The sequence below is a fragment of the Sciurus carolinensis genome, chromosome 7 (assembly GCF_902686445.1).
Source record: "Sciurus carolinensis chromosome 7, mSciCar1.2, whole genome shotgun sequence".
Taxonomy (NCBI): Eukaryota; Metazoa; Chordata; class Mammalia; order Rodentia; family Sciuridae; genus Sciurus; species Sciurus carolinensis.
In genome coordinates this window covers 144,891,207-144,913,081 of record NC_062219.1, presented here as the reverse complement: position 1 = coordinate 144,913,081, position 21,875 = coordinate 144,891,207, and the positions used below count along the sequence as shown (strand labels likewise).

Below are 21,875 nucleotides of genomic sequence, written 5' to 3'. Positions count from 1 at the left end.
AGGAACCGTCCACGACCCCAGCAGTGACCGCCTGTTGGCTCCAGTGATGGCAGGACACTGGGGACCTTCCCTGTGGCCTACGACGATTAAGTTCTGCCTGTTGTAGAGAGGTACAGGCAGAAGCGTTGCCAATCTTTCTTTTCATTCTGTCATTTTTAAAGGAAAGGAGAACTTAATATTTTTTTAAATACAAAAGTACAACAACAATGGTATCCACATCTGCACAGCAGCTGGGCAGATATGAGAACTGAAAAGCCCGGCGCAGGGGCCAGCGGGTCCTCATCTCCTCCTTGGCCCTGTGCTTCCCCAGGCTGCGGGTCTCCCCTGGGGTCCTCCTGCCTCCCAACTCCTCCAGTCCTTCACTTTGTCTCCCTGGTTATTTTCCCCAAAGTGGATCTCGCATGACAGCGCCCCAGCTCGGGGTCCTCAATGCTGCCCTGCAAACCCTCGGCGCCAACATGCCGTCTTTCAGTGTTGCCCGCTCCCCAAGACAGCTGGGCCAGGGTGCCCTCTGCCTCCAGAACGAAGACTCGACCCTTGTCACGCCTGCCACCCCTTTCTGTCCCTTTCATTCAGTGGACCTTTATTTTATTTGTTTATTTATATGCGGTGCTGAGAATAGAACCCAGTGCTTCACACATGCTAGGCAAGTGCTCTGCCACTGAGCCACAGCCCCAGTCCCACACTGAATAACTGGCTTTTTTTTATATCCCCAGCCCCCTCTCATTCAAAATCCTGCTTCTCTTCCACACTCAAATGGAATCAGTTCTGCAGAGCCTTCTACGCTGTCCCCAGAAGAATTTGGACACCCATGCCTTTTGTGTGTGCTCCCACTGTTCTTTGTGTACATCTCTAATATCCAGTAAAACAATTAACTGTGCACACAGCACTGAGCTCATTTCTCCTTTCACTGATTTTAAGCTCTTTGAAAGGAAGGATGGGTTCTTGCCTTTTGAAGAATGGCAGAGTGTCTATGAAGTCTCTTACCTGGAGTATATTTATATTAAACATAACCAATCTATTTATATTTAATTTTTCCCAACAATACACACACACACACACACACACACACACACACACACTACAGAAGTTCAGGAAATGGTGATGATTTTAATTTCTTATATAAGTTAAAGATAAAAATTAGAAAATAAAGCACATCTCATCTTGAGAGGACAATAAAAATAATTGACTCTCAAAGAAGAACTCATAGATTTGAATCTTACCAACCAGTTAGATCAGATCTGGCTCAGCAAATAATCACAAAGCTATGTGGAGTGAATGTCAATGAATTAAGCAAACCATTCCTATTCTAAGATTTTGAGGCCTTTGGCTAATTTTACATAGGAGAGATAAAGCATTAAACAATCATTCAGTTAAGGCAACCAAATAAAGCTGTCAATGGGGGAAAAGCTGGGGAGTCAGACTAAATTATTCTGAGATCCTCACCTCTATTGTGGGGTCAGCCCATGGCCTCGCCCGCTATTGCTGCGACCACAGGCTGCGACCTCAGCACATAATCAGGCTGCATTGGATTCTGGGAGCATGGCTCAGTCTTTTCTGCTAAGTATTATTAATACAAAACCCCACAGGTTCTCATTTGGAAGAATGCAAAGCAGATATTCATGCCCGTTTGTGTGTCTTGGGAAATCCCAAGACGAAAATATTATAACTGCAGAAGGAATTCCATGGGCAAAGGAGAGCTCAGAAATCAAAGCTTTCCCTGACAGCAAGACAAAGAATAAATACGGTCCACCATCACCTACCACGCTGTCCAAGCAGAAAACCAATGGAGGCAGCAGAGAACAAATTCACTATCCTTGATAAATTCTGCCCTCCTTGCCCTTCTCCCTTCCCCACCCTCCTCTCTTTCACACACACATGCATGCACACACACACACACACACACACACACACACGCATTCTTATGTACTGGATGTGAAATACTAAAACTACCTATACTCCTGAATACTTATTTATTTATTTATTTGTTAATTGGTACTAGGGATTGAACCAGGAGGCAGGGAGCTTAACCACTGAGCAGCATCCCCCAACTCTTTTTTATATTTTTTGTTTTAATGCAGGGTCTTGATAAGTTGACTAACGGCTCACTAAATTGAGGCTGGCTTTGAACTTGTGATCCTCCTGCCTCAGTCTCCCAAGCCACTGGGATTACAGGCATGAGCAACCATGTCTGGCCCTACTCTCAAATCTTGATCATGTGTCTGCTGTAAGTCAGTCCAAGCTGACCCAGGGACCCTTGTCCTGGGTCTGTCTTGCACTATGATTCTACTAGACGTATTCAGCATTCAGTTCTCCACTTATTAATTCTTTCGAGGGCAACACAAACCACCCACCAAGTCAGCTGGTTCCTTTTAACAAAACGCATTTGTCGAAGATCCATGGACGCTGTGTTTTCTCGACTCTGTCTCCTCTCTCCTTCGGATATCACTCGAGGGCTTACTGTTTGGCTGGACCTTAGGCTTAGCCCTTCCAGGTTATCTCATTTAATCCTCACAAGACACTTATTAGGCAGACGCTATACTTATTCCACCTGAGGCTCTGAGAGGTAAGTCACCTGTCCACACCAGCACAACTTCAGGTGGACAAAGCTCTGAGTTCCTAATTACCATGCCAAGTGGCTTCCCCGGCACTTTTGGTAAAGCATTTGAGGATAGCGTTGACACCACTGAACAGGAACCTACAGTTTTTACAGGTGCACATATGTATTCATCTTTGTAAAGAGCCACACGTCTGTGATACTTTCATAACTATTACAACCACTTGTAGGTTGCTTTTAACATTTTGGGGGCAAGGGACCTATTTGAAGATCTTGAGTCGAACCCCACGAATCCCAGGTCCACGGCCCCTGACTTCACACCCCCCTTCCTTTTCATCCCTGCTCCCGTGGTCGTACCTGTGGGTAAGGGACCCCGTCCTAACTGGTGGCCATGCAGCTCAGGATGGATCTGGAGGCTCTCTGGGACGGGGCACTGCTGTCTGGCCACCTGCCAGTCAGGCCTCGCTCCCAGGGTAAGAATGGGCTTGCCGATCTCTACCTCCATAATTTCATGTTGGATTCTGGTTTTCCAACTAGTTGATGGACATTCTAGCACCCAATCCTAGTCTTCTGAGTAGTTTTAAAGTTAAAAAAAGAAAAGCACTCCCTCTTCACATGCAGACCTTTAATAACATGAAAGAGACGACAAGGAGGTTCAAACACTAAATCACCTTGGCACTTCCTATATTAGTGTGAATGACACACATACTACTAAAGGGACAATGTGTCTTTGGAAAGCAAGCAGGGAAGGGGCCAAGTTTGTGAAGAGAAACCCAACAACTGCCCAAACACCAATAGGACACTCTATGAACTTCCTTCTGCCAGGGCTGGATGCTCCCAACGTCCACGCCTCGAACTTTTGGCTGGTACTTTGGACACTGAACTGGTCTCCTTACTTCCCCAAGAGGAATCCATACAGGAGGATATGGGAATGTCCTCTTTGTAGCCTTCTCTGTTTGGAATGATGGAAAACGTGAAAACTGAGGCTTCCTCTCGTGCCTAGAATCCCCCAGGAACAGCAAGGACAATGGCCCAGTGGAGGTTGGAATCTGTGCAGAGTTTCAGACTTTTTCTGGAACATTTTTGCACACATTATTGTAATCAGTCCATACAGCAGCCTTCTGGTTTCCAACTGAGAAAGAAGAAACCATCGAGAACTTGCCCAGGATCACACAGCTGGGTCCTGGCACAACCCAGGCTGGAATGCAGATGGCAGGTTGGTCCAGCATCTCCAGAAGGTCACCAAACATCCATCTTGTGGTCACTCGCTCTGTCTTCTCTCCCTCCATATTCGGGTTGCTGGTCAGTTAGCAATGATGTTAACTAGATCGGGATTTCAGAAGAAGAAAAACACAAATTCCTCTTTGACAAGAATATATAGATATAAAAATAAATGCGGCACTCTTTATTGCTTCTTTATGGATGTCTTTCCAAGATGAAACAATTCATCCACCTTTTATTTCTACGTACACATAATCCTCCTTAGTAATAGCAGAGCCTTCACACTGGGAAATTATTTGCTAAATATTTCTCACTGCTTCATAGCTCGGCCTGTCGATTTTTCCCAGATGTAAGACATGTGGGCTGGTGTAACAGGACACAGCAAATCCAAAGAGATGTTTCCCAGATGTGGAAGAGGGCAGCTGTCCTCGGCAGTCTGTCACAGGGCCAGCTCTGGGCACTCAATTTTCTTAAGACCCTTTCCCAACTGCATCTCACCATAGCTTTTATATGACTGAAAAAGTGTCCAAGAGGTTGACCAGATAGCTGCATAAAACACTAAGATGGTAGCCATGGAAAAGGAGCAATGGCCCCATGCTATGTGATCATGTAATGGTTTTCAAGACTTTGCCAGCGGAAAGTGGGATGGGATCCACTCTCAGATGTCTTCAGGTGACTTCACAGCAAGGATGCCATCTTCAGCGTGGGGCTCCTTCTGCTCTGGTCCAGTGTGGCATTTAGGCATGCCACTGAGTCCTCAACTTAAGAAAAGACAACAGCAGAAGTCCTGCTCATACCACTTCAGTCTTGTGAAGAATCACTGGTCCCAAATGCTTATTTGGGGAGGTAACGGGAAGAAAAGCTCGTTCCATGCCAGGTTTAGAAAAATCTGGAAAAATACTCTGTAGTCGTGCAAACTTCTGAAAAAAGTGAAACAAAAGAGACGAGTCAAGAGGTGAATAACTGGGGAGAGGCTGCGGTTGTCAGCTCTGTTTAAATACCACTCCCTCACACCTGCTGGACAGCCCAGGCAGGAAGCACTCTGAATGCTGGTCACGTCACTCCCTGTACGAGGCACGTGGGCAATTTCACTGCTACCTCCAAACACCAGCCAGAGATCTGCTGACTACAGACCACAGCCCTTTCAAGTCTTTAATGTCAGAGATCTGTATGGAAAGTTAGTGTGGAGGGAAGGGGCCAACAAGAAATGGAAGTCACTCATTTTACCAACGGACCAACTGGTAATTCTAATCATCATTTTATGTGCAAATAATCCTAACAACCAAACTATAAGCTCTTTGGGGACAGGAACAATGTTTAACACCTTTTTAAACCCCATAGAGTTTCTGCCATAGAACCTTGTATACAGTAGGTGCTCATGAGGGTCTTTTGGCTTTTTTTTTTTTTGGCAAAGACATGCTTACTATTTAAAAATCACTGGGAGCTAAGGGTGTCCTCAGTGGTAGAGTGCTTGCCTAGCGTGCACAAGGCCCTGGGTTTGATTCCTAGCACTGTAATACAAACAAAACAAAACAAAAACCCTTTTCACTTTAAGAATCTTTTTTATAATCAGCAATAGAAATCACTGAGAAACTGATGCATCCAGAAAAATCCTAGTTCATGATGTAATGACTTGGTACCAAAGCATGGATATTATGAAATTATAGTTCCTTATTTTTTGGTGTGATTATGAAAGACTAGTATTTCATCTTGTTCTGAGATTTTTTGTTGCTATTTTTCTTTTACGTTTTTGATTCTCATAAAATAATTGTACCGATCTGTGAGGCACAATGTGGAGTCTGTTGATTGATATCTGAAAACAGAAATCAGAGATGAATGCAGAGCCAGAGAGGCAGGTGAGTACAGAGAGGGTGCAGTGGGGGACAAGGACCAGCTCTGGGGCAGCTCCTGGTCTGTCCGTCATGCCCCTAGGTAACCAGCTCTTCCTGGTGGTCCTGAGACTATAGGAAAGATCACTTTCCAATGGGTCAGGGCCACAGCTGACCTTGCAACCATGGTCAGCCCAGGTCAGGAAGAGGCTGGGGCAAGCTGGCGCCAGTGACCAGCAGCTCAAGGGCAGCTCAAGGGCACATCCAGGATGCCCAAGCACTGCCACCACAGGGGACTCCCTGTGTGCGCCAGTGCTCTAGATTCTCAGGTTAATTCTTTTTTAGAAAAAAATTATTTTGTTTGTTCTAATTAGTTGTCCATGACAGTAGAATGCATTTACACATTTTGATAGATTCTATATAAATGGAGGGTAATCTCTCATTTTTCTGATTGCACATGTTGCAGGATGACATGGGTCATGCAGTCATACATGCACATGAGGTCATGTCTGTTCCACTCTGTCCTTCCTACCCCCATGCCGCTTCCCCTCCCTTCACTCCCCTCTCCCTCTGTATCTGTGTTATTTTCACCCCCTCCTTAAGAATTAACCTGAGGACGTGGGTTTGGCTGCACCAGGGGTCTTCCTCCGGTTAATTCTTAAGGAGGGGGTAAAAATAACAACGATATAAAGGAAGAGACTCCAAGAGAAAACAGACAAAGGCAGGCAAGGGGATGGTCCACCCGGGGTGCCGGGCTAGCTCCCTCCTCGCAGGAAGAACTGGCCTCTGCCCAGCACAACACTGGCAAAACAACTTCACCACCCTGACACGAGGCGCCCAGGACCTGGGGACCACCAGGCTCTGCTGGTGTTTCTCAACCTCCCTCCGCTTGCTCTCCAGAGTTCCCTAGGTGTGTCCACGAGACCAAACAAGCTGGAAGTCGGGGGTTCAGGGAAGGATCGACTCCCCGTCACTATCTATGAAACACACTGGGGTTGGTGGCCCCAGTGATGCTGCCACAGCAAAAGAGGTTTAAACAGATACTCACGCAAGTGAAAATGATGAGTGTTAAGTAGAAAACGACCAGAGAGAAGAGCAGCACGATCTCGGCTCTGTATTTCTGAAAACTTGCTTCCTTGGGCTCCTTGGGGCATCCTTAAACATAAGTACGCAAAAAGGCACATGTGAAGCCATCTTAGCAGGACTCTCCTACCGTGAAAAAAGCCGGGTGCTTCCTGCTGCCTCCCCCATTCCCACCCTTGCTCTGTGATGTCAGTAATGGTTATGGCCATGCAGTGCTCGGCCGCCCTGAGCTGGCTGTGGGTGACAGTCTGTGCAGACGGGGTCCCCGGGTCTCCCGGGCAGACCTGAGTACTCCAGTGCTGCAGAGGAAGCAGCAGCGGCTCAGGACCCAGGCCAGCCCGCTCGGGATCTATCCTGCCTGCACCTCAGAGGGGCTTTGCCTGGCTTTTGTCTTCACATTGGATGAACCACCGCTTCTGGATCCATGGGGTGCCAAGTGTCCCCACCACAGGGGCACTCGGGACTCTGGCATCAGGAGGGGAGCTGCCCTGCGATTGCCCAGGGAAACGTGTTTTGGTAGAACCAGAGTCCTTCCACCAAGCTGGGCAGAGAGGTGGCCAGAAGGGCCATGGCTGCGGGCTGTGAGGAGGCTGGAGGACCGAGGTCCTGCCCCAGAGCAGCCACGAGGGGCAGGCGCCGCTCACCCAGGAGCAACACCCAAGGGGCCAAGTCGGAAAGCAGCCCTGGCCTGGGCTGTGGCGTGACTGCTGAGGGAATCCGCTAAAACCCGAGCAGGAGCAGGCACTGGGGTGATCCAGGGAGGCCGACGGATTTGAAACTGGATTCAAACCACACGCAATCGTCTAGGGATGACTTCTCACAGAATCTGAGGTGGAGAGCCACTGTCCTCATGGTCCCCAACACCGACCAAGTCTACCCCAGGCTGTGCAGTAAGCATTTTAAAACCTTAGTGGCAAACCTGTCCTGCATGTTATCAAACCCATTTTAGAGATGCGAGAACTAAGGCTTGGTGCGGGTCAGTGGCGTGCCCAGGGCCACATGCTAAAGAGCTGCAGAGTTAACACTGAACCAGACCCAAATGATTCCAGTCTGACCCCTTCACTCCCAGGCAGCACTGCCTGGGGAAGGAGCGGAGGGGAAATGTGCTGTGCTCTGCTCTGCCCCTCCACTCCCGCAGGACCCCGCTACCCCTCTCAGCTCTCCCCTGCAAGACTGCTGTCCTGCAGATAATGTTAATTGAGGTCCTACTGCGTGCTGGGTCAAAGCGATCTCTCTTGGGGGAGGGAGGCAGTAAACCAAACCACACACAGCTTGGCGGGTGTAAGAAGGGCCCTGGAGATAAACCACCCAGAGTAAAGGCTGGAGACCAGGAGGGTGTGAGAGGTGTGGGGCGGGGGTGAGGCACACAGGTGCCACATGACAAAGTCCAAGCACTGCCCTTCAGACAACACTGTTCTTGTGAGCATAGAGTGCCGTCCGGACTCTGATTGCTTGCAGATACTGGACATAAGCTAATGTACAAAATCAGGAACTCTAGGACACGGTTATCATTTCCGGCCTTAACCCCTAGCAAGGACTGGACACAAGGCGACTTGTAGTTGAAGGCACATTCCTGCCGGGGAATTCAGCCCCAGCCCCAGACGGGATGGGAGCCGCAGAGTCAGACTTGGAAAGAGAGGATGGATTTCCCGGCCCACAGAAAGTGCACCCGTGCGTTTTGCAAGAAGAAAACAAGCACAGCGGGTCACCTCACCTGTCACTTTCAAGATCACAGTGGCACTGATGTTCCTCTGCCCTCCCGGCTCCTGCAGCGTGCACCTGTATGTCCCCGAGTTGCAGGTGGCAGTGTTCTCGATCTTCAGGGAATAGGGGCTGTCCACGGGAGCCTCGGAAGAGCCATTCTGTCCCCTCTGACCGTGGTGCAGGTCCTCCTGGAGTGTGTCCAGCATCTCCTCGCTGCCCTCGGGGAGCTGTGGAGAAACCATGATGGGGCACCTTGCACTCTCGGGCGGGACCTGGGTGCTCTGGGGCTCGCGGCGAGGTTTTACATCCTGTTTTCATAAAACTCATCCAAAACTCATGTTTCTAAAGCAAGAAAGCTACGGGGCTTTTTTTGTACGTGTGAGTTCTGGGGGAGGAGGAGAGAACCTATAAAAACCCACGAAGCCCGTATTTTCTTTGGAAGAAGATCGGGTCTGCACTTCATGATTCCAGCACCGGCGTCCCGACTCCCACCCTAGGGAAGGAGAGTGTCGCTGGTGGTGGTGGTGGTAACATGTCGAACATGAATCACTCTGGACTCGGTTTTGTTGCTGTTGGTTCTGCATTAAATGTTCTCTTGTTTTCTGCAGATACCAGCTCACCCACTGATGGGTTCTGGATTTTGGATCCCAGCCTTTTCTTTGGAAAAGTTCCTAAGCCTCTCAGGAGCATCGCCAGACAACTGAAACGGGAGGCAGATGAACAACGCCTCCCATAATCAGCCCCCGTGGGCCCTGCCCACGCTGTGAACGGGGCTCCACAGACAGGGATGGCGTGGTCAGTTCATCCGGTGGCCACAGGAGGCCGCATGGGGAAGGGCCGGCACAGTCCACAGCCCCGTGCTCACGACAGACTGAAAAAGGAATCTGGCTATTTTTTGTCTTCCTAAGTTATCTTTGTGATTCAACTGGTGGGGCATTTCTAGCAAGTTCTACGTCAAAGATGTGACACACAGCACACCCGACGTCCTTCCCGCCAGCTGCGACTCCACTGACATTGTAACCCTTCCAGGGTGGATGAACACCAGCAGTAAAGCCGATCGCTGTTTTGGGTCTCAGGGACAGTGCTTCAGCGTCAGCATCCCTGGGCAGCAGTCACGCTGCCCTTTGCTGACCGGCTGGGGACCAGTGGGGGCCCCGGATGGAATGGCATCCCTCACAGCAACCAGGAGCCACGCTAGGAAAAGAGACAGATTGGCAGGCCTCACTGCCACTGTCCTCGCTGGCCCCTGCTGGTGGTCAGCCTCTGCTGGGGAGCACTAGCAGTGCTCCCAGGAGGCTCGGGGCAGGGCGTCAGACAACCCAGGTACGAGGGGAGCAGCCTGTGAAGGAGACTCTCTACACACGCCTGCCTGTGCACACGTGCACATGCACACTGTTTGTGCTTGACTCATTAATCGGGGACTGCAGGGCTGGTCACCCACAGCTCAGGTTCCAGCTTTGGTGCTTGCTGCCGTTCGGGTAGAGTGGACTACAGAGACATCTGGTGGCAGATCTGTCACTCACTCCAAGCACCAGGCTGAGACAAATGGTTCTTCCCAGGGTGAGTCTGGGACATAGATCCATTTCTTGGTGGTCTTTCTTGTGCTTAAAGTCTCCTTTCCAAATAATCGAGAAAAAGACTGGGGCCTTAGGGTGTTCAAAAATAAAGCAGTAAAACAAAAGGCGACTGAGGAAGCTCCGAGGGAATGAAGAGCATCCAGCCGATTCTAGAACATGCTGGAATGACCACAAGGTTTCCAAGTCCAACTGAACCACAAAGTCAGGTGCCTGGCTGGTCAACACCCCTTCTCTCCTCTGCTGCCCAGCAGAGGAGCTTCCTCCCACCAGGGTGGTCATGCAGCCATCTGTGCCAGGCTGCTCCCCAGGGCCAGTTTGAACTCATTAACTCACCCCAGACTGCACCCCCACGGGACCCTGCATCTTGCTTCTCTTTTCTGAATTAACCTCCAAATCCAAACGTGGCCACAATGACCACTTTGAAATGATCTACCTCAGGTCGTCTTCTGGGGACCTCCTCTCCCATCCTGAGACCCCTCCCTCAACTCAGAAAGGCCCCCAGGAAAGTCAAGATCAAAACCCACAAAGCCCCCAGTGGCTGGTGGAGTATGAAGATGGCCCCTATTTACATAAAGAGGCCCTGGCACTGAGCCGGCCGCTGGGAACCCTGGCTGCAGCCTCCTACCTACTTACAGAGGAGAATTCATTCCACCAATCATCATCAGCAGCAGCAACAACAACAACAACAACAAAATAACTTGTCTATTTGATAGGAAGATTTCCAGGGGCCTCTGGCCAAGCCTCCAGCTTAAGAGTTATTTTCAAATGGTGACACAAAGGCAGGGTGAGACCACCAGGAGGACAAGAAGAAGAATCAAGGCGAATGCAAACCTAAGAACCAAAGAGGGCCACAGCACAGGCCAGCAGAATTCAGATTTGCTGAACAGTCACCACCATCCTTGGGATCAGGGCAAAATATCTCAGCTCTCACAGGGTCATCTTCCAGAGAACCCTCTCCTGAATGACACAGAGTTAGTGGCATAACCTAAGAACTCTCCCCAAAATAACGAACAGCACTCCTCACCCTATACCATAGTAGTGTAGTGTATGTTCTTATTTGAGGGGGAACATTCCAAACCCCCAGTGGATGCGAACCCTATTATATTTTTTTCCCTACACGTGCATTCCTGTGACAAAGTCGGGCACACATTTTCTGTTCGAGTTTCCCCCCACAAATCCAATGCCTTCTCCATGTTACCTAGACAGCGATGACCATAACTTTTGCAGTTTGAGGTATGACTTCCAAACTAGCATAGATTGCTTTTTCCTTCTTCAAGATTTCAGGGATAAAAGATTCGCTCTTACACTAGATTTTAGCAATTACAGCATAAGATTTTTTTTTTTCCTTATTAATTCAAGAGCTTTCACCTTTTCACTTGAGGGAAGCACTTCATGGATTCTCCACGGCATTTCCACAGCTAGCATTACTCCTCTTGCGCTTTGGAGCCATAATTAAAATAAGGGTTACCTGAACACAAGTACCAGGAGAGGATGAAAGTTGGTCTGATAACTGAGATGGCTACTAAGTAACCAGAAGGCAGGTAGTGTATACAGCATGGATACCCTGAACAAAGGGATGATTCATGTCCTGGATGGGACAAAATACCAAAGTGTGGGATCTCGTCACACTAGTTAATGCAGTGAGCAAATTAAAATCTATGAATTGTTTATTTCTTGAATGTTTGATTTAATATTTTTGGACCACAATCAACAAGGGGAAACTGAAATGGAAGAAAGTGATATCGTGCATAGGGGGTGCTTATGTAGGGTAACTAAGACCTTCTGCAAAGTCATAAAATGCACCTAAAAATATTTCACAGCCTCCCCTTTAGTTTCAAGTTCTAGGTATATATATATATATATATATATTATATAGGTATATATATATATATATTATATAGGTATATATATATGTGTATATATAGGGATATATATATAAATATGTATATTTCCCCTTCCTTTGGCCATTTTAAGATGCTGCCTCTCATGTGACTCCACCTGCTGCGGAAGAAGAGGCTCTCACAGCACAGACGTCACCAGGGTTATCATGGAGGTTCTTACACAAAAGTTGAAATGATTTTCTACAGCCATGTGGCCAAGCACACATGGCTCTTCCTTGGCAGATGAGTTAGCCGGGGAAGAAGCAGCACTCCTTGGTGCAGGAGAAATTCTAGCAGGAAGAGAAGGGAGGAACGGCAAGTGGATCCTCAACTCTGCTTTGTTTTATGAGTTCTTATAAACATTGGAGCTGGCTCAAAAGCAACCACTGGCAAGAAGCGCTCTTTAAACATTCCAAATCTCAAATTGCTTCTCTGCAAAAGCATTTAGGAAATAGTAATTTATAACAAAAGGAACCCTCAGATTCATTCACAGCCAAGCGTAATTGACGGCAACTATTTAATGCACATTTCACAATGCTAATATTGCAGTAAGCACGCTCAAGCACAACACAATTTGGGCAAATTAATTCCTCAAAACATTCATTCCAACGATGTTTTAAGAAATCCACACTCTGTGCATTAACTGTTAGGCTGACAACTTTTTTTGATTGAATTAGATAAGAGGAAAACATGGGATATCTCATTTATAGAAAGCCTCAGAACTCTGATTTGTCTCAAGGTCCCCAATTTGACTAAATAACCTAAATACCATATTCTTTTTATGAACTAGAGATTTGAATTTAAGGAAACCACAAGGCCTAAATTAAAATAAACTTTACTTTGCTGAATACTACATCAAGCAAATACACGTACTGATTTTAAGGGCATGTGAATTAAGTAGGCTTTTTTTAGTGATGGACAAATTTGAATTAGAACAAAAAATAAAACACACATATGGCTGGATTGAACCAACATTTCAGTCAAAAACTTATTGTGACAAATGCTTTTTAAAAAATGTTCACATAGTTTTGTCCAAATAGATGCTAACCTCCTAGAGCTTCCCCGTATTTAAATGGACCAGAGGGTAACAGTTCCATTCCAATAGCAATGAAAGGGTCTGATCCTGAACTGAAATCTAACTTTATCACATTCATCGGCTCTGTTAAAAATGGGATAGAAGCCTAAGAGAAAAGGAAGAGATTTCTTCTGAGGGAGGGGGAAATGTATGTCCATACATACACATACAAATAAATATTTCGTCAGTTTGATAAAATGTATTTAAAGGTAGAGACTTTCAGTATTTAAGGGTGACATTAAATTAATCTGCTGTATTCCAACCACGTTGGAGCTTTTTTTTTTAATTGCTTTTCTTGTTCACTAACATTCATGTACCTTGGTTTCTGACTCAATTAAAGTGCCAATATAATCCCCATTCATCATAGAAACAGCTCTTTAGAACGTGCGAAAGCGTTTGGCTCCGAGGTTGATGTCATAATGAGGGGAGAATGTACGAGCATTAACATCGTTTTTTTCTAAGTGTAGTTTTATTAGAAAAATGATTTTCCACTTTGAAATTTACTGGGTCTAACTGACAGAGCTGGATTTACGGCTGTTACCAGGTGTTACGAGGGCGGCAGAGGCGGCATAATTAAAAGCACCGTCTTTGGAGCTGGGACAGAACTGGAAGCAAACCCCGGGCCTGCCTCAGCTCCTGGCCAAGAGACCACACAACTCCCAGGCTGGTTTGCTCCGCGGGCACCTGGGGAGACTGGAGATCACGGCCGGGCAGAACACGTTTATGATGGTGTGTGCAGACCTTAAGAATAGTACCAATCACACGGCCAGCCCTATAAATGTGACTGCTGTCACAGCCAAGGTGTCGTTCAGCATGCTAAAGAGGCCCTTGCACACAGGAAGCATTCACAAAGCAGTTTCTGAACAAATGAGTGAATTTCAGAAATCACGAGTTACAGGAGTGCTGGCTTTGGAATCATAAGGCCCAAAGTCAAGTCCCAGGGGCTCCACTGGTTAGCAGGGTCGTCTTCCGTAAATCCCTTCACCCCTGGGTTTCATTTCCTCATCTGGAAGGGCGTCATTATGAGAATCAAAGCGGAAAACACGTAAAAGCGCCGTGTAGAGCTGGTAGCGCTGGTGCCTGTCCTCACTAAGTTAGTTCCCCACGCCTCCCAGCCTGTCATTCTTTACCCCTATTTCCTCTCGGTTGTCTCAGAAGTCCCAATATTTGCTTTAGGGGGAAATTTTCTGTCCACTCACCATGTCTCTCCAAAATACTCAACACTCTGAATTTTCTAATTTGCCATCCTAAAGAAGCAGCAAAAACCTTTGGAGTGGGACTTGAAGGCCACCATCCATTGCTCACACCACTCACCCTCCTTCTCTCAGCACCCTGTGGGTTAGGGGCATCAAGAGCAGCTCCCAGTCCGTGTCCCGTACTGAGCTCCGCACCTGATTCTAGGAGAGACACACTTAACTCGGGTCCGACATCCCCCAATCACAGAGACTGGTTCCAATGGGCACACACCCCCATCGAAGCCACTGAAGAATAATCAGACTTCTGTTGACATGGCAGAGGAGAGGCACAGTCCTTGCCTTTGCGCTGGTCTTTGGAAAGACACCCAAGTCTGCAGTTACCAGCTATGATGGCAAGGCCACGTGGAGGCTGGCAATGAAACCAACCCGAAGAGAGGAAGAGCTGAGAGATGGAAAGCCACCAAGCTCGGGGAGATTGATTTGTTTGGGCTGCTGTAACAAAGCAGTGCAAAACCAGGTGACTTCAAACAACAGAAAGTTCTTTTCTCACAGGTCAGGAGGGCAGACATCCAAATTAAAGGTGTCAAATTTATTTCCAAATGAAGTCACAATTACAGGCACCCGGGGTTAGGACCCCAGCGTTATCCTTTGGGAAAGCACAACACAGTCCCTAACACCATCTGTCACTGAAATGTGAACTGTATGTTGTTTTTTCCATTTCTTCCATTGCAATGATACAGTAGCCAACAGAGTTCCTTTGCGTTCTTATAGTTCTGACTGGATTTACGATCCCTGGCCACTGAAAGGGTTCCCACTGATGGGGGCACCCTGAGTCACCACATGAGTGTGACATACAGGAGGAAACTGTCTCCTTGTGGCTCCAGGCTGCAGAGAAGTTTGCAAAGTCCATCCTGCTTTGTCCCTTGCGCTTAAGTGCCACCTGCTCCTCAGGGAATAAGACCTCAGGCCCTGGTTGGACAGAACCTTTGTTCTGCAGAGCTGGCCCGGAAAGCCTGGCCCTGGGTGACCATGAACTGTCTATGCCAGCTAACATCCTTCTTCCCACCGAAGGTCTCTCCCAGGGGGACCCTTGTCCTAGACAGCCACCAACTCTAAAAATGAGCCGCTCTTGGGAGAACTGGGACAGTAGACTAGTTGGTTCTCCAAGAAAAGGCCAAGCAACAGTCACAAGCCTCGGGGTCCCAAGTGTGTGCTGGTTCCACGTGGCACACACGGGAACTTCACCCAGGGACAAACCTGCAGTGTCAAGGAAATGCAGGGAAGTGTCTTGATCTATCTCTGGGCTGAGCTCAGGACTGTTGGTAGAAAACACAGGGTTATTGAGGAAGTGGCCAGGAGGGGACCATGGAACAGTTTCAGAGGGAGGAATCTATCCTTTAGGTAATGGATCTGTTTTTAGTCCTGTCCTACATAAAACCTTCCCCTATGTCACTGTCGCCTCTCGCAAACTTCCTCTTTCTTGTGTGGCAGCAGAACCAAGAACATACCCGGGACAATCCAGTCCTCATGTGATTTAGGTTCCCCCTTAAGTCATGGAAAACAAATGGGGGTTTTGTTTTTCTATTTAACTCTCGGCTTCCTGGTTTCTTTCCTATCCACTTTTAAGCTGAAAGGTTTTAGTTATTTGGCTCGGATCTGTCATGATCCAAAAGTCCCAATGATCCACCATTCTCACGTGTTAGACTCCCTCCACCAGATCTGAGGCAGCCTCTGTAGAACCACACAGATAGGACCAGTGATGAAGAAAAATCCAAGACAAGAGGGATTCCCAGGACGCATCCCAGCCGGAGTCTGAATTAACCTGATGGGAACTTCACGCTACCAAAGAAGCATCCCCTACGGCTCCTCTTGGGTGAATCACATTCTGTCTGCTGCCACGAGAAATACACTTTTCCTTAAACACTTTTTGCACGTATCGTTCTCTTTACTCAAACTCCTTCAATAGTTTCTTACTGCCCCGTGGATAAAGTTCAAGTACAGTTGGACATTCAGGGTCCCTCGCCATCTGTCCCCAGCCTACTTTCTAACCAGATCTCTGAGTCATCTGCTGTATCATTCTCCTTCTAGATCATCAGTGACCCCAATGGTCCCCAAAAAGCCTGCATGTGTTCCCACATCCATGCCTTTGTTCAAGATGGTCCTCTGGCAAAATTCTCCCAGTCTTAGGGTGACCAATGCCAGGCCCAGGACTTGGCACACACTTAGGACTTACAAAGACGTGCTAGAAGCTTTACATGAAAGTGTAAATATGAGGGACCTCTGAAAACCAAAATCTTTCCTAGTCTGATCTGAGCCAGAACTCATGCGTGATTCCACCGGACCGAGGTGGGCAGGCACTGATGGAAAGCTCTGATTTTTCCTGGATTCTAGCACATACGTGGTTTTCACATTTCAATTTTCCAGTCTTTCTATATTAAATGAGGAAATGTTTCCTTTTTCTCCTAGAAACATAGTCTCAAGTCCAGTTTCAACAACCAAGGATGTGCAGGAAGTGGCACGTGCTGGCTCCTCTGGGGGTCCATCGGGGTTAGTGGCCGTACAGATGACTCGACCCTGACCTTTCCTCAACCCCAGCCCCTCCGACGGCAATTGCACCTTATAGATCATTATCACAAGATGGTTGAGGCAGAAAATCTGAGTCTGCTCGATAGGAGTTCATCAACATACAGGGAAGATAGCTTCATAATGAGTCAAGGACAAGAGAGATCTGCATGGTGACTGTCCTTGAAGTAGCTTCACACAAGTCATTAACCTGCTCCCCAACAGTTCCCTTAGCACGAATGTCAGAAATAGAATACTCCACGGGAGGGATCTTCCACAGCGGGGCTCTTCCAGATATTCTGAAGTTCAAGCCTAATCTATTCTCTGAAATCACTGTCTGACTTCCCCATTCCCCCTTCCTTTGGAAATCATCTAAATAAGGCACTTGTCTTGTGACGCTTGGCTGTCCTCGCCCCCGCAGCATCACTCAGCAGTGACACTGGATATCCTCTTTCGCTTTGTATCATTCCAGGTCCTTAGGGCTCCTTAGTAGGATCCGAGGTGGCACTGAACCTCCCAATAAATGCATGCTCATTATTATCAGCGGAGGACTTCGACCGTGCCCGGAGCCTCTGTCCAGCATCGTCCTCTCTCTCCAAGCCGAGTACAGCTTCATTAGAGGGAGCGCGGGCACCGAGCCACGCAGCATGGAGCAGAGACCCAGCCTCTCCTGCAAGCTCTTCCTCCCACAGACAGCGCTGTGCTGTGCCCTCTCATTCCAGGATTCAAACAAAGAGTGATGGATCAAAGTCTATTTGCATACGTTCTCAAAATACCTCCCCGAAGAACCATAATCTAGTATAACTTTAAAGGCTAAATTGAACTACGATCCCCATGGATATAATTTATTAATTTTCTAATTCTTCTCAATCACCCATACTACTTTATAAGATACATGAGAGGAAGGGATGACCAGAAGACCCTTTGGGGATCCCAGCTAGGAGGACTGTGGCCCACAGGAAGGAAAGCCGAGCTAACAGGAGCAGGGCTGGGGGCTTCGCCTCCGACGTCCTCTGTATGTCTGTACTGCGCCCCCCTGACCTCTCTCGCTGCATCTTTAAACAGAGAATCAAAGAATAAAACAGGCACTCTTCTTTCCCAACTCGTCCTAATGTCACAAACACTAATTGGACACCGTCTGCTTGGAGTTTTTGGTAAAAGGCGAATGATAAAAAAAAAAACCAGATGGTTTACACGGGTCCTTTGTTAATCTCAAGTCATCGGTGCCAATTGGACAGTGTCAGGATGCTGCAGGAGCAAGGAGCGAATGGAATTTTAAATTGCAAGTCATTACGACCATCACTGTGATCTGCAGTGGAAACCAGCTGGGAGGGACCCTGCTGCACCCGCCCCGCCCACAGCCCGCTCCCAGGTAGGATGCCAGGACAGCGGGGTGGAGGGAAGTCACAGGAGCTTGGCTGGCCCTGGCTCCAGGGCTGAGCTCCCCACTCTACAGCTGCCCCTCCTCTTCACTGAAACATTTTACAAGAAAACTGTAGAAGAACAACAAGATGCTTAATCTTCTGTAAAATGAAGTATTTCAGTATTTCACCATCGGCCTGGTTTCCAGAATACTCTATCCATGTCTGTCTGTGGTACGAGTACGATCAATGCAAAAGGGTCGAAAAATAACAAATAGCCACACAATATGCTCAGGCCTGTGAAGAAACAAACACCTGAGGAATAACACATCATTTTCAAGACTCCCGATCAGTTTATTGGCACGACACCGTCACCCATCTCAGTCACAGGCTAGGGCTCAAAAATAACCCTGGTGTGCTTTCTCAATGAACCTATTCCAAGGGCCAACAGGGAAAATGCCTAGAGACGCTGCCTTCTTCTTTTTTTTTTTTTTAATTTGGACAGAGTTTTGAGAGACCTTCAGGCTAAATCTTGCAAGAACTGTGTCCAATACATTACAGAGTTACATCATCAGCTGACACCCAAGAAGTCAAAGGTTAATTGCTATGGTTTACTGAACCATTCCAAACGACCCTGAGCAAGAAGATTTAACTTGACAACTGTTTGAACTCCAGTCTGAAATTTCATCTACTCTGGCTCAGGAGTACTTTTTAATTACTCCCCTGGGGATATTAATAATGTTTTCTTTTTTTAATTACTCTCTGGAAGGGATAGTGGCTTCATGTTTTCCTCCTTCTTTGAGATGACTAAGTCCATGCCTAGTTAGCCCAGGGACATTTTTATTTTCTTTACCCTGAGTAATTAAGGTAGCAGACAGAGATATCAGGGCAGACTTCTGACAGCTCAGGAACTGGATTCAGAATGCTTCGTTCAAGTCACCTCCACCACTTAGCCAGCGGTGTGATGGTGTGATAGTGAATAAGTCATTTCCCTCCCTTGGGCTCAGTTTCCTCACCTGTACTGCTCACCTGTAGGAGCAGTAATAGTACTGATCTCTTAAGTCCACATTGGAAGGATGGAAATGGATAATATGTAACTTCATGGGAGCCTGGCAAAATGCTAGCACTCAAATAATAGTTTCTACACTATTTTTTAAATGCTATTGCTTTGTGCAAACAATTTTGGAATTGTGTTCTCTGATCTCACAGTGCACAAGAGCCCTAATTCACTGAGCACTTTGCACTTAACAGGGCAAAAGCTGGGTGCCACACAGAATGCACAAAAGCTTTGGTGTAGTCATTTGTCCCTGGGACACTGACAATCTAGAGAGAACACACACACCCCTCCTATGCTGCCTTTCCTCATTAAATAGCCAGTCACATGTGTAGGTTCTCATTGTACCTTTTACCGGCCGAAGAAGACCCTGCATTTTATGGAGAGCAACAAACAGCACAGAGAGTTCCTCCCAAGGTAAGACAGCAAATCAGAGAGAGCCAGAGAGCTTGCTGGGATATCACATTCATCTGGCTTAAAATGGAGGCAGGTGGTAGCAGATACCACACTTAAGGAAGGGAGCAAGGGACCACATGATGAAAGGGAGGCTGCAGGGCTTCCAAAAGCCACAGGCATTGCAATCTTAGAATCGGAGAACATTCTAGGTAAAAGGAAACCTTTTAAAGCCTCACACAACTCAAATGTCTCACAGTAGGGGAGGCCACAGTTCTCAGCACGAGGGCACCGGCTCTGGCGCCCTGACCAGTGCCCTCCCGGCTTGAACGTCTCCCGGCTGCAGAGGAAGCCTAGGGAAGGAGGCCGAGGATATCCCAGAAAGGCGATGGCCACCGATACTACGCCCCATGAAACAGCTAAATCACTTCTGATCCTCTGAGTCCTTCCTCTCAAACTGCCCTTCCTCCTCCCGTGTCTGTGGGTATCACGGTCACAAGACACAAGAAATCAAGACTCTAGGGACATTCCTCCCGTCCAATGCCCAAATCCAGACCCTGTTGCTTTCTTGGTGGCCTACTGGCCACAACCACAGGTGGCCTCCAGGATGGAGGCCAAATAAGAGGTTCTCTGCCCTCCCAAAATATCCTTCTGGGATTCTTTAGCCCGGGTCACCTTTAGGGGCTGGCAGAGCGGTGAGGTCTTTGGGGAACAAACCCTAAGTCTGCTAGGCGCTGGATGCGGCTGGGGCTGGAGCCAGGACCGGAGGGCGTGTCAGAGGCTGGGTACTCAGGTGCAGCCGCAGTGGGGCGCCGGCCCAGGGGGGCTGCTACCCGGGGCTGCGGGCTGCGGCACGGCGGCGCTTACCTTGGCCCAGGAGACCGCGTAGGAGACCTGCGGGTCCCAGCGGACGGTGCAGGGCAGGTCCACCGTCTCGGAACAGGCCACCTTCACCTCCCGCGTGGCGGGCGCCAGGCTGCAGGCTGCAAGAGAGAGAGAGAACCGTGAGCCGGCGACGAGAGCGGGGTCGCCGGGAGCAGGGGCGACGGGCGCTCGGGCCCTACCGCAGCTCAGGAGCAGGAGCTGGAGGCCGCGCGACATGGCTGGAGCGCTGCGCCGCCGCCTCGGGGTGCCGGCCAGTGGCGCGCTGGCGCCGCGCCGCCTCTTGTACCCCGCGCGCCCGGGGACTTCCCTGCGCGCCGGCCCCGGGGAATCCCCGGCGGGCGACGGAAGCGGGCGGCGCTCTCTCCCTGGCCCGCGGCGGCCGGGGCGCCCCCGTCCCCGTCCCTGTCCCCGCCCCCGGCGCCCGGAGCCAGCGTCGCCGCTGCAGCTGGGCTGCGGCGACAACAATCCCAGCGTAACGTCCCCCTCCCTGCGCTTGCGGCTTGGCAAACCGCGCTCCACGCGTGACACGCGTTGACCCTCAAAACGAAGCCGGGATTCGCGCCATGGAGCTGGTTATGCCCATTTCACAGAGGCGAAACCAGATTCAGAGAGGGTGGGCAGCTGCCCGCATAGCCCAGCCTGTCCGTGATGACGTCACACGACGCCCAGTGCTCCCTCTTGACCAGATGCTGTGATGATCAGGCTGGTCAGACTTCATAGGAAAGATATAATTCTGCAGTACTTGTCTCCCTACCGACCCTAGAAATTTATCAAACGGCTTAAGTTATTTCAGCAAAGGACAACCAACCTCTTCTACTAAAAAATATAATTCTACACACAAGCACATATCCAACATTTTCGGAAAAGACAATCCATCCCGAAGTAACTTCCATTAGCATTTTGCTACATTGGCTTCCATGCATAGATAGGCATTTTTATTGATTTACTCTTCAGACTGCTTGATACCCTACTGTATTTTAGCTCACGTTTTGCAAGCAGTTCCACATTTTAAAAATTTCAGCAGCATCTAATTGGTGACTAGCTAATATTCCATGTGCAGTTGTAGTACCAATTAGAACCAATTAGTGTGAGATATTTAGGTTCTTTTTAAATCACTAATATTGCAAACAGAGCTGCTATTATTATGATGTACTTCACTGTAAATAAATACACTTTTGTTTTTAGATTGCTTATTTTCAGCAGGCCCCGTGCCTACAATCCCAGTGACTTGGGAGGCTGAGGCAGGAGGATCCCAAAATCAAGGCCCATCTCAGCAACTTAGCAAGGCCCTAAGCAACTTGACGAGATCCTGTGTCAAAATATAAAGCAAAATGGGTTGGGGATGAAGCTCAGTGGTTAAGTACCCTGGGTTCAATTCCTGTTACCAAAAAAAAAAAAAAAAGCTTGTTTAGAATAAGTACCTGGAAGCCACAAAAGATGCTTTCCAATCTTGTTAAATATTGCCAAAATTACCTTCCAGGAGGTGTCCTTGACCTCT

The 21,875-nt window shown here is 48.3% G+C and overlaps 1 protein-coding gene across 2 annotated transcripts; it reads right to left on the bottom strand.

Annotated features, from left to right (window-relative positions):
- Window positions 1-3,167: 3,167 nt before the first annotated feature.
- Window positions 3,168-20,940, bottom strand: Cd83 (CD83 molecule). Of its 2 annotated transcripts, none has more exons than XM_047558770.1 (5): window positions 20,557-20,940; window positions 20,360-20,475; window positions 8,405-8,621; window positions 6,656-6,762; window positions 3,168-4,695 (listed from the first exon to the last, which is right to left on the bottom strand). In XM_047558770.1, the coding sequence occupies exons 1-5, from the start codon at window positions 20,591-20,593 to the stop codon at window positions 4,570-4,572; spliced, it is 603 nt and encodes a 200-aa protein (XP_047414726.1). In that variant the 5' UTR covers window positions 20,594-20,940; the 3' UTR covers window positions 3,168-4,569. The 2 variants fall into 2 exon arrangements, with proteins under 2 accessions (XP_047414726.1, XP_047414725.1); XM_047558769.1 differs by having other exon boundaries at window positions 3,168-4,698; window positions 20,557-20,846.
- Between the last annotated feature and the right edge of the window lie 935 nt (window positions 20,941-21,875).